Raw genomic sequence first — 12,005 nt, 5'->3', positions numbered from 1 at the left:
ACATATCTCGGGAATGAAGCTAATTTAAGTTACAGAATATATCGTTTTTCTGATGTGGTATATTCGATATTAATGATAAAATTTCCGATTTTATAGTTCCTATTTTCTTTTATTGATATGTGTCAGATATTTCAACTGTAATCATTGGCTGGATATTTTACGAAAGAGTATATTCTATATTTAATTATTCGAAAAATCTACTTATTTCTTCTTTATTTTTTTTATAGTTTTTAAAACAGATGTGCAAATATAATTGATTTGCCGTGTAATATGTATTGTTATTAAAGATCTTGGTAGTTATCTATATTTGTAGGTTTATAATTTATTTTTAATAGATACTGATTACTGAAAATATTAATAAAAACGATATAGGGTTTAGAGTTTTGTAAATTAGAGGTTATTGAGTTATGATCTTACAGATGACAGACCATAAACCAAGTTACGATGTAATATTAAGTTTTGCATAAGAAAATGATCTATTCATACAAAACATAAAAAAATTGTGAAGCTTCCAAATATATAAGTACGATTCTGTTCATACAGGATTCCGAACTCATAATTTGGAGTAATTTTGAATGTAGAACATATTAAGCTCTATGCTGGTATATAATAGTATGTAAATTCTAAATCAATGGAATGTTGAATTGTGAGTGTTGAATGTGCCAGATGGTGTAAGATTAAATATGTAAAACAATAACATACACTTTATAAGCAATGAAAATCGATGGACAGACTTCAGTATAATCAGTACAATTATTATAAAATGAATAGTAATGTTCACAATTATGCGATGACATATGATGCAGAAAGGCTTAAATTAATGATGTAGAAGGGAAAAGAATGAAACGTTGCGTTGGAATTAAAGTTACGGTAGATTATTATCAATAATTAAAATCATAGCTTAAAAATAATTCAATAGCATGGATCTGTAAATATTGTTAAATCAAAAGAGTACCTCAAAAAAGGACCTTATGTTTTAATAGTATCGATAGAAAAATATACTATATTGTGACAAATTATTTCGATAAATATAATTAACTATTTTAAATTAAATTTATTATTACTATCTTATAGAAATGGCAAAAATATTTTTTCCTGAAACAAAGATCATTTTAAAATGAAAAGAGTGCTATTTATATAGGAACGGATCCCTTAAGCTGTGAGAATTACAAGTTATACTGGTCGACTGGATTAATTATGGAATTACAATCTACTTGTTTCAAATTCCAGTTGCATCAAAAATTTAATGGTTTTGAGAAAGAAAAAGAAAAGTCAAAAAGGGAGAGTACAGACAAATCTATTGAAAGGAAGAAAAAAAACAGAAAAGAACCATTTACAAAATGTTCGAGAAGAAGTCAAGATTGATGAAACTTGTTGCAACATATAGGACACGTGCTGACTGTTTGAATCCTCTAGCGTATACACATTGATCTGAACCGTTAATTACAGACTCTCTGGTTGGCTCTATTAGAGTGTCTCAGCCACGGCGTCTCCTCCGCCGCCGTAGAAACCGTCTTCACATGAACTCCTTCGCTTCTCGTCCGTTTCAGACCTATAGAAACGCCGAACAGCCTGGGGCTCGATTCTTCTTCCTCAATCTCCGTCATCATCTCGTGACTGCTACTAGCTCCGGCGTAGTTGGACATGAGTCCAAAGATGTTACCGTATAGAAACTTCATCTGCGCAAGCTCACGGTTAAGCTCTTTGTTCTGACTCCGAAGCTTCTCGTTCTCCTCCAACAGCTCTTCAGACAAGCCACCGCTTCCTGTCCACGACGACGGAGACATGGTTTGATCTTCACCTGAACTTGACGGAGACACAGCCGTTTTTGCTGTCTGAGCCGCGACAACTTCACGCCGCGGCGGAGAACCAGCCGCTTGTGGCGTTAGCTTCCGACGCTGGATGTCGCGGAGGAGACGTTTCTCTCCTCTCCTAAAGAACTCGTTAGAAAACTCCCACCGGTCCGGTACAACTTTTTTGAATCCCTGCAAAAAAAAATCAAACCAAACCAGGATTAAACCGGGAACCGAAGAACACATCACATATAGTCAAAACACGAAACCGAAGATAAATTAAAGACTTACGTAAGTGTTGAGCTGGCGGACGAAACTGGAGAAGTTGTTGTGTTTGAAGTGTTTCGGAAGCATGTCCTTAGCGAAGTCTGTTTGGTTCCATACGACGAAGGAGGAACCATCTTCGTTCCATGATATAACGTCGTTGGTAGAAGGGTCTTCGACGAGGTTAAAAGTTTTGGTGAGAAACGGCGTCGGAGCAGTTCTCTGAGACTGAGATTCATTGGTAGCCATCGTGGTATAACTGTTACAGATTGTGAAAATAGTTGTTGTAAGAAAGCAATGGTGATTAAACAAACTAAAAACAAAGTGTCTCTAGAAGTCACGATTGAAGAAGAATAAATAGTAAAATGAGGAATAGTTAGAGAGAACGATCGAGAAGCTGCTTATTGTTTTATTAATGCTTCACGAAACTTCTACTGCATGTTTATTCCATCATTTTCTGTGTCCAAGTAGTGGTGGGGCATTTACTTTATCCTGTTTTTTAATCATAAAAACTTAAATTAATAATATGAACCTGCCAACCGGTATAGAAATGGCACATCGGAGTCTTAAATTTTCAAGATAAGGATAGAGCCAAAATCTATTTGTAGGTGGTTATGTGTCCGTTACAACAAAAACTGATCTTTTTTTTTGTCGTCTGTATTATTAAATGGGACAAAAACCCATGGAAACAAAACCAAACAAACTTTACAAGAAAAGTCAAAATATAAAAGGCCAAACTAAACAAAAACTAAAACCCACAAAATCCATTAGGGTAAACCGTCGTTGAAGAAAGGACACCGCTCACCACGTGGACGATCGCCCTGCGATCAATGAAAACGTGTCAAAGCCAGAGTCCACCATCTTCCTCCGGAAGAAACCAGTCAAGAGACACGGCAGAGCTCCGCCCATCGGCGAAGAAGAACCAATAGAGAAACCGCTCAAACAAAAACGGCCTTTACAAGAGATTCAACCGAAAAATCTATTCTGGCGGATCTACGCACAAAAAAAAAAGGAAACCGTCTGCAATCGATCTGAAAACTGTGTATTTCAACAAGTTTGAGCAGATCAAGAGTCAGTTGGAACATAGAAGAACGGAGGCGTAGATCAAACGGAGTCGGGATAAACCCGAGATAAGCCGGCGAGGAACAGTGCTACAGGAGCCACTGCCTCCCGGAGTCTAAAGCCGACGAAGTTGGTGCTAGCGTAGCCACCGCTTCCCAGAGACAAATCCGAGCGTTCATCAAAAGAATCGATGCAACGCCGGAAGCTAAGCCGGTCGGGAACACCGAAATCGGAAGGAAAAACCATTGGACTCTCTAATCCTCTCAACAACCATTAAACCTTCTGAAGGATTTTTTTTTTGATAAGAAGGTCTAAGGTTTCGAGAGAAAATTCTCACTAACAGAGGAGAGAGAGTCCTAAATGTTTGAACAAAAACTGATCTAACCACACTTTTTTTTTCCTCTGATATTATTGAAATAAAAAACACAAAGTACAACCAGTCATAATGGACTAGAAAAGAAAAACAACAACGAAGGCCCACAGACCACAACCAAGCACGGCAAAAATAGTCCAAGAAGAAGATGATGAGGCCACTCGACACTTTCACACGTTGCTCTGTTAGCGAGGAAAGGATACGTGTCAGAGAACTAGACCACCACCACCCTTTACCGACTGGAGCATCACCGGCAGAGATTCTAGTCGGCAGTTCCACCGGAACCAAATCGGAAACAGGAACTCGTTCGAAAAACTACACCAACAACAAAACTGAACGAGAAAGCACAACTATACAGATTACACCAAAACTATAATTTTTTTATTAATTTATAAATATATTAATTTATCGATATACTAATTGAATCAAAAACTCAATTTAAAACTATAAAATTATATTATTTTATAGAAATTTTTAATATATATTAATTTATAAAATATTAATTTAAAGAGATTATATTGTATTTAGTGAACCAAACCCAAATCGATTGTCTTTAGTCGATACAGAGAGAGCTACATTTATAATAAAACCATGAAACATACACCAAATGCGAGAGCAAAATGAGTTGAGAAGATGTAGACAGAGTACTGTTCAAAATAATAAAACCTTATATACATAGCGATCAATAGATAAACAATAAAAGACTTAAAGAGATCTCCTGCAAGAGATCAAAGAACTAGTTAATAACAAGAACCGATACCAACCTCCATCTAACAACTCCAATCCATCATTACTACTTATAAAAGAGCCTCTTCCATATTCTACTTACATTATACCTATAACCCATCATTTTGTTCACATTATTATTATTAATTAGATAATAGCGTGGTGGGTAGATGCTAATATTCTAATTTGCCAACAAAATACTCCAAAAATAGCACTCTCTTTTTCTAATACCGTATCTTATAAACCCCCATAATCCCCCTTTTAGCTATCCAGGCTCCACCATCAAACCCTCCTCCTGATTTGGGCTTCTACATCTCCCTGCGTTGCAACAAAACACCAAATATCATTTCTATGGTAATGATATAAACTTTGTTCTATGTCCTGTTATTAGTTAAGAAGCATTTATAAATACCTCGGCTTGTAGGGTGTGTTGGTTCTTTTGGTTCAAGAGTTCGCTGGACAATGAAGGATTCGATGCAGACTTGCCGTCTTTTGCATCTGATCCTTCCCCAACAACTGCTTCTTCCTCGCTCCTACAGCTTAGAGTTCTCGGGTTCATGTTCCTCACTTCCTCTTTCGTGTATATGAAGATCTTGCGAACCATGCAACAAAACTCCCTGTGCATATATAATCATTTCGTCAGTTTTCAAATTTAAAAGACCAGCAAAGATAATACATTGACGTATAGAGAAGATGGAAAAAACTGCAAAAACATACTGCCATGGATCGTCTCCAACAAGCATCATATCATTCTCATCATCTGTGTAAACTATCAGCCAATCCTTCTTAGGAGCCATCAGCTCTCCGTTGAACTCAAATAACATATCCAATTCAGCTATTAACTCCTCGTAGTTCTGGAACTTTGAGAGATCCACTGACCGGCCAAGTGCAATCCCTTGCTTGTGAACCTTTACAAAATAAAACATAAGTGTGGTGTTATTAGTCAAGAATCGCTTCAAGGGGTCCTACAAGCTCATATTAGCAAAGAACATTTACCTTTGTGCAACTCCTGTTTGAGTTTGTTTTACAATGACTGTCCTTCGCATGGGGTTGTTTAGCTTGGGATGGTCTTCCCTGTTCACGATGATCATTAGTCGATTTTGACCCTTTTGAATGATCAGAAAGATCCTGAACCTTCGGAGATGCCATCTGTGTAAACCCTGAGTTCTCATTCAAGTTGTTCCTTTGAGACATAGTTGAATCGGTCTCATTCACGTTGTTGACAAGGGGAATGCCAAAAAGCCTGCAGTTCCCGTCTCTTGACTTTGCCGTCTCCTCTTGTACCATCTGAGGTCGTTCTGTTACATGCTCCCTAGCCTGAGCATGAACCGCTTCCTCAAAATAATTCAAAGCACGGGGACGTATTGGCCAGTTACCACCAGCAGTCTCAGTCGTCAGAGAATGAAGCACCGGATATTCGCCATATGTGGCATTACCTCGCCCTTGGAAAGATGCATCAGATGCAGAAGGGATCTGAGGAGATTCATGTAACTTCAGGGAAAGACCAGAGTTCATCATCTGCCACTGGTTAGCAAGATAATCAAACTTGGCATCCTGATCACTAAGGATTTTCTTTGCAGTCACTGAGGGTGATGATGAATGGTCATGAAAAGGTATTTGATGACCTTGGGATGGATCTACGTTCGCCCCAAAGCCAGAAAGCAAATCCGTGTATTCATGCCTGCCTGAGGACATCCAGTTCTCATATCTTCTAGAAGCCACATCAACCTTGTCGTCATCCGCTGAGGATTGCCACACAACAGAACTCTCAGGAGCATCGCACTCTACACTCTCAGTATGTTTTGTTCTCAACGTCGGGTACTCTTGACCTTGCAAGACCCTTGAAAGTCCACTTGCCGGTAAAGGGTATACGTTTACCTTAGATGAGCCTGTAACGTGGACAATGAATTAGAATAATTTAGTTTCCACACACTAATAATTGTCAGCAATTGAAGACTTTACCTTCTTTTATGTGCATGGAAGAGTCAGGAGACGAAGGAGCCATATTAGATCTGGGCCTCTTAGGCCTAGTCATGGGGACAGGACTCAAAGCGGGAGGAGCAAGAGCTGGCTCTATCTTCCACGGAGATACTCTTTCAGGGCGAGGAATACTAGAAGTCTCATCCCATCTTACCTGAAAGAAAATTGAGCATTTAGCATTTATCACTATAACAAAAGTCTTGATCTTCTCTGGGAACTAGATCATATACCTTGAGGGATCTCCACTTTGATTTTGCCCACCTCGTGGGGTCAGAGTCTTCAATCCCAACAATTGTGCCAGTAAACCTAATATAAATCAATACAATCTGTGAGATTCGCCTTCCACAGGAATTTAGATAAGAGAATACACAATAACAGTGATAGTTTACCTCTGCTCAGGAGCCTCTTCGCCTTCAAATCTCATTTTAAATCTCATGCCTATGGAGTAGTTATTCTTCACAGACTCCATATACTGATCAAACGGAACAATAAACTCAGATGGACTTGTCCTGTCGCAAACAAAACCAAAATGCATGAACAATTAGTAAGACATCAGCCACTGAGACAAAAATAGCAAAGGCTCAAAGCTGTCATGTTAGCTAAAACAAAACAAAACCTTGGTTTATAGTAGACTGTAAACATGGTTCCTGTTGAAATGGCATGCCACGCGGTGGCCAACACTCCTAGGTGCATACTGTGGCTGGATATAACAGATGATGGCACATTTCCCTGTTGTCGCATTGCACGCCTTACACCCACACGTAATTCTCCATTCTCACCCCTACGCAAGAATTAAAAATTTCACATCAAAGGGAAAAAAAAAACACGCAAAACAAAGTTTTTTTTAGCAACATGAACATTAAAAATACACAAACCTTAGAAATATAAATGCATCGCCTGCAACCAGCCTCTTTGAGCTAACAAACACACTCCACCCACTCTGAAGCAAATGTCTCCGTGGCTGACCTGGTATAACATTAACAACCACATGAGTTTGACGACACAAAGGAACATAAAAAAAATACAAAATTACTATACCTCGGAAAATATGCCTGAAACGCCATTCATTTGAATGCAAATCTTTAGCAACCAACTCCTGAGTAGGAGGTTGACGTGACATATCCTAAAAAGAAAAAAATAAACAAAGCCTGAATTAAAAAAAACATCTCGAAACAAAAATTCAAGACACCAGTTTCAACACAAACCAGAGGTGGGAGACACTCATCCGCATGCCGCCTAAGCACAGAAAATCCACCGTGTGTACTCGTATCCGACGCAGTCAAGGTTTTGCAGAACGAGTGCACCTGAAACCTCGGAGGCGGAGGAGGAGGCGCCTCTTTCTCAACTGCATTCTCATCTTGCTGTACGATAACAAACATAAATAAATAAATAAATACAGTTTCTTAAAGAACAAGATCATCCTGTAATCAAAAGAATTAGTAATTAGCATTACATTAGGCTCAGGAAGAAGAGTGATCTGCGCATAAACTTCGTCAGTGTCTACCTCTGCCTGTAAAAATCTAATGTTAGCTGACAAATTCAAGACTTAGCAGCAATGAATCGAGAGAACACTACCTTTAAATCTACGTTAATAACTCGACACAGAAGCTTAGAAGGAAGATCATAAAGAGGCATCTGCTGCTCCGCCGCCTGGTTAGTCGACGCCTCCACCTATAACCATCAAGAAAATAACAAAATTAAAATTAAAAAAATCACAAAAAAAAAAAAAAAAATTCTCAATTCTCGAATCTCAACCTGCTCGATGTGTCCCTGAGGGAAGTAGAAGACTCGATCATCTCGTCTAGGGACCGTCACGAGCGGACCTGCACAAGCGTGCCACAGCTCTCTATAGATTGCAGCTTCTTCATCTACTACAAGAAGACGAAGAATAGTCAGTAATAAAAGTAATAAGTAAAAAAAAAAAAGTAATAAGTAAGAAACGGTTAGACTTACCAACACGGTTTAAATTACTCTTTTGCCCTTCCCCTGCCACCACGGAGACGGCGTTTTCTCTTCCTCTTCCTCCTCCGTGATTACCTTTCACCGATACCTCCATACCTCAAGCTCAGATCTGCTTCATCTGGTGTTCAAACAAGCCTCTACGCAAACGAAATCAACACTTGATTCCTTTTCTTCGTCTCTTATCTCAATCACCAGCTTCCTCAACGAGTACAGCCTCCAATTTCAACCTCGACTCAGAGATATAACAGCTCTCTCTCTCGGCTTCCTCTTTGTCTACTTGCTTATGGCTCTTATCGGAGTCAGAGACGGTTATTAATCGACGACGAGATCAGTGACTTTGTTTCTCTCTCTACTTTCTCTCTCTTTTCTTTTTTTGGTATATTTTGTGTGTGTGTTTCTTCTGGGTGTGAGGCGACCAAAGGCTTAACCAGAGTAAAAAGTTTCAACCGCGGTGAACCGGCATTCGCCGGTTAACTTTCCCCTTTCACACTGGCTATTCCCGGTTTTGTAACCATTTTCGGGGGACCAGGGGTCTTCTTCGGCCTCACAATGCCAAAAGACAAGTCACGTTTTTTATTTTATTTTACTCTTCATTTATTATTAAAATATATATTCCTTTCATTTCATAAAATGCATGTTTTAAAGAAAAAAATTGTTTCAGATTTTTTTAATGCATTTTATAATAATTATTGAAAATTTAAAAATTAGTTACATTTATTGAAATTTTTAGTAGTTGACATTTATAATCAAAAGTATGTATTTATAATTAATATTTAATGTATTTGCAAAAAAAAATGCATTGTTTTGAAATGGAGAAAATAGTCATTGGCATATTTACAGTTTTAATTTCTTTTGTAAATTAAATGAAGAAATACATATTTTTACTTTAATAAAACTTATAGTAGGTTAGGTAATAACTTGGAGAACACGTAGTTGAAAATTAATCATCTGTTTTGACGCACACAAAAAACACTAAACCATTAGTTAAGAGTTGAAACTATGGGAAAGAAAATCAAATGTGGTAATTAATGTCTAGATGGTGCTAATAGTATAGATTAGCAAGAAATAAAGGCAGCTTCACTTTTGTAGATGGATTACTAACGGCGTCAACACGTCGGGCTTTTATTGGCGCTAAAGAGATAACGGTGTTTGTGAAACAGAGGCGTTGATGAGAGAGGTGTTGTGTTTTCATTGGGAAATGGCCTTGTCGTGCTGTGAACAGGCAGGTCTGGGTGGGTGGACGTAAAGAGATAAGTGAATGGCTACGTGGCACCAGAGAAAAAGCGTATTTTAGCATTCTCTCACAATTCAGGTGTCATTTTCCATGCTATTCAGGCTATTGTGCGCTTAAAAGAGTTTTCATAATATTGGATTGGTCACATACAACGTTCAGAAAAAAAAAGAATTTTTTACACTTGGAAACACTTCTTTATCAGTTTACAATTACATCCAAAAACACAATTCACTTGTGACACACTTTGTTGTGTGTAAAAGTCCTCAATGCCCTTTAACTAGAAACCAAGTCACTCTTCTCAATCGTGACCAAACTGAACAAAACAACAAGTATCTCATATTAAACTTCTAGCTTTACCAAATTACAAACCCTTATCCAACATAAAAATCCTAATTTCCCAACTTTCATCTTAGAGGAGATGAAAATTAAAATCCCTAATCAATCTGAAATCCGATGACTGTCGTTTCTATTCATTTTATTCAGAGACGACGAATTTATTGACGTTGCTGGTAACGAAGTCGTCGCCGTCTTGATCTGTTCTTTCGAGTCCTCTCTTCACCACCAAACTTTTCTTACCTCTGGTTCCATCTCCCAGCCATTGAGTCATTCATGGAGAGCCATGGATAGGCATCATCTGTTTCTTCTCTCTACCTTATCTCAAATCTCAATTTCAAAACCTCTCTCCTATCTCAAATCTCCTTCTCTGTTTGTGCATCCACGCAACCGATAAGTGGCGTCGTTTTCAAGCCGTTTGTGGAGGTGAAGAAGGAACTCGATCTCGTGCCTTCAAGTCCGGAGCTTTCGCTTGCTCGACATATGTACTCCCTTGAATGTGAAGCCGCAGTGAATGAGCAGGTCAATTAAGCTTCTTTTTAACCTTTTTTGTGTTGTAAGTCTCATGCATCTGAGTTTTTTTGTTGATGGGTTCTTTTACTGCAAGTTGAATACAATGTCGAGAGTTTTGTTGATAGTTCGTGTCTTGAGAGTTTTGTTGATTCTTTGATAAAGCTTGTGTCTTTATTTATTAATTGAGTTGTGTGATGTGTTGTTGCAGGTTTTTCAAGGACTCAAGTGTGGAAGAAAGAGACCACGCAAGATGTTGATGGAGTATTAGGTTCTTGGCCAATGGGTTTCATGTTGTTATTTCATTTGAGTTTCGTTTCTAACACTTTTTTTGTTTTGGTTTCTCTAGTCAGCAGGAAAAACGTGGTGGGAGGGTTCAGCTAAAGCCCATGGTGATGCCTCAGTCTAAGTTTGATTACGCTGACAAAGGAGATGTTGTCTATGGTAAAGCTCTTTCTCTCTCAAGTATAAAGTATCAATGTTTTCATATATGTGCCTACTAGAATTTAGAGTTACTTATTAGAGTTCACAAAGGTTGTGACTTTTCATCAGCAAGGGAAAGTGAGAATATGCAAAATAATTATGATGATTTTCTTTGTTTGTTGCAGCCATGGAGTTGGCTCTATCATTGGAGAAACTGGTCAATGCGAAGCTCCTATACGTTTTCTTCAAAGATGGGTTCCTAATATAACTACTAAGTTCCTCTTCAAAGATGGGTTCATGGGCATTGTGAAGTAATCAAATTATCTCTGAGAATGCTTTTCTATAGATAAACAATTTATTGTAATAATTATTTTTACCTTATATATTTTTAATGTCCATGTTCACATTTTTTATTTTTAAAGAAATCACAATTATAATTTACTTTTTCATACACATTTTTAATGTCCATTTCCATATTCTCTATCCACGCTTATGTGTACACGTTTTATAGTTTATACATCTCTCATTTATATTTTTCCATCCACATATCAGTCATCCATGTTTTCTGTCTAGATATCTTACATCTATCAAACACAACTTTCTATTTGCTATAGTGCCATTAACGTTCATGACTTTCTGTCCACACATTTCATGTTCATATTTTTTGTGTCTCTAACTCTGCTGTATACACTTTGGTATCTATACTTTTAATAAATATTGTGTCTCTAACTCTGTTGTATACACTTTGGCATCCACACTTTGGCATCTATACTTATATTATACAAACTGACTTTTTTATATATATTTCCTTTCGTTCATGCTTTTTTGTCAATTCATGTCCACATTTTTCTATCATGTATAATATATATATGTCATCATTTGCCGTATCCATGTCCACATGGTTTTTGTATAAATATTAAAATATATAAATATATATGAAAATGGATTTTAAAATATAGAAAAAAATTTATACAGTTTATTATAACAGTTATATTTGTTTTATATATCTACAATTTTGAGAAAAAAGCAAATACAAACACAAGGTGAAATGAACAATAATAGAATATAAAATAATTTGATATATATTTTTATATTTCAACATTTATATCAAAGTGGATGTAAGAATATGCAAACCTGTTTATCCAATGTGTTTGTAACGTATAACGTAAGTCTGCTCCAACTAAAATTCATTTTAAGTTTCTTCTCACTAAGGGTATAATTGTCCAAATAATAGGTTGGTCCCACCAAAATGTGCTCTACATGTGAGAAGTGTCTCTTGTTGTAAAAAAAAGACAAAAAATGTCTTATTGTGTAATCAACTCGAAAAAAAATTGGTCACATACAT

General features: G+C 37.2%; 3 protein-coding genes across 6 annotated transcripts; 1 reads left to right on the top strand and 2 right to left on the bottom strand.

Moving 5' to 3' along the window:
- Window positions 1–1,217: 1,217 nt before the first annotated feature.
- On the bottom strand, window positions 1,218–2,490 carry LOC103854971 (heat stress transcription factor B-2a-like). The gene is made up of 2 exons (XM_009131941.3): window positions 2,085–2,490; window positions 1,218–1,985 (listed from the first exon to the last, which is right to left on the bottom strand). Exons 1-2 carry the CDS (start codon window positions 2,304–2,306, stop codon window positions 1,440–1,442), a joined length of 768 nt encoding a protein of 255 aa, XP_009130189.2. The 5' UTR covers window positions 2,307–2,490; the 3' UTR covers window positions 1,218–1,439.
- Window positions 2,491–4,102: 1,612 nt separating this feature from the next.
- ARF2-1 (auxin response factor 2) lies at window positions 4,103–8,554 on the bottom strand. Its single transcript, XM_033284619.1, has 15 exons — window positions 8,152–8,554; window positions 7,954–8,069; window positions 7,774–7,869; window positions 7,652–7,708; window positions 7,404–7,559; window positions 7,237–7,321; window positions 7,074–7,164; window positions 6,815–6,979; window positions 6,588–6,707; window positions 6,429–6,504; window positions 6,181–6,352; window positions 5,215–6,107; window positions 4,936–5,126; window positions 4,631–4,835; window positions 4,103–4,536 (listed from the first exon to the last, which is right to left on the bottom strand). The coding sequence occupies exons 1-15, from the start codon at window positions 8,252–8,254 to the stop codon at window positions 4,501–4,503; spliced, it is 2,562 nt and encodes an 853-aa protein (XP_033140510.1). The 5' UTR covers window positions 8,255–8,554; the 3' UTR covers window positions 4,103–4,500.
- Window positions 8,555–8,808: 254 nt separating this feature from the next.
- LOC108870866 (ferritin-3, chloroplastic-like) lies at window positions 8,809–11,115 on the top strand. 4 transcript variants are annotated; one of them, XR_001957432.2, is made up of 4 exons: window positions 8,809–10,249; window positions 10,449–10,508; window positions 10,587–10,681; window positions 10,846–11,115. XR_001957432.2 is itself a non-coding variant. In XM_018656650.2 (4 exons), exons 1-4 carry the CDS (start codon window positions 10,211–10,213, stop codon window positions 10,926–10,928), a joined length of 270 nt encoding a protein of 89 aa, XP_018512166.2. In that variant the 5' UTR covers window positions 8,809–10,210; the 3' UTR covers window positions 10,929–11,115. The 4 variants fall into 4 exon arrangements, 2 of the variants coding, with proteins under 2 accessions (XP_018512166.2, XP_033140511.1); XR_004455224.1 differs by having other exon boundaries at window positions 8,809–10,283; XM_018656650.2 differs by having other exon boundaries at window positions 10,449–10,501.
- Window positions 11,116–12,005: the final 890 nt, after the last annotated feature.

The sequence above is a fragment of the Brassica rapa genome, chromosome A02 (genome assembly GCF_000309985.2).
Source record: "Brassica rapa cultivar Chiifu-401-42 chromosome A02, CAAS_Brap_v3.01, whole genome shotgun sequence".
NCBI classification, from domain to species: domain Eukaryota; kingdom Viridiplantae; phylum Streptophyta; class Magnoliopsida; order Brassicales; family Brassicaceae; genus Brassica; species Brassica rapa.
Note: the sequence above shows the minus strand (reverse complement) of the source record. Positions and strands in the feature narration are given on the sequence as shown.

Excerpts from the sequence above, each read along its gene's own strand:
- LOC103854971 (XM_009131941.3), bottom strand. The coding sequence starts at position 2,306 with ATGGCTACCAATGAATCTCAGTCTCAGAGAACTGCTCCGACGCCGTTT. Across the intron at positions 1,986-2,084 it reads TCCGCCAGCTCAACACTTAC|GGATTCAAAAAAGTTGTACC; the intron begins GTAAGTCTTTAA and ends TTTTTTTTGCAG.
- LOC108870866 (XM_033284620.1), top strand. The coding sequence starts at position 10,242 with ATGAGCAGGTCAATTAAGCTTCTTTTTAACCTTTTTTGTGTT. Across the intron at positions 10,284-10,448 it reads TTTTTAACCTTTTTTGTGTT|GTTTTTCAAGGACTCAAGTG; the intron begins GTAAGTCTCATG and ends GTGTTGTTGCAG. Across the intron at positions 10,682-10,845 it reads CAAAGGAGATGTTGTCTATG|CCATGGAGTTGGCTCTATCA; the intron begins GTAAAGCTCTTT and ends TGTTTGTTGCAG.
- ARF2-1 (XM_033284619.1), bottom strand. The coding sequence starts at position 8,254 with ATGGAGGTATCGGTGAAAGGTAATCACGGAGGAGGAAGAGGAAGAGAA. Across the intron at positions 6,708-6,814 it reads ACAGTCTACTATAAACCAAG|GACAAGTCCATCTGAGTTTA; the intron begins GTTTTGTTTTGT and ends TGTTTGCGACAG. Across the intron at positions 5,127-5,214 it reads CAAACAGGAGTTGCACAAAG|GTTCACAAGCAAGGGATTGC; the intron begins GTAAATGTTCTT and ends TATTTTGTAAAG.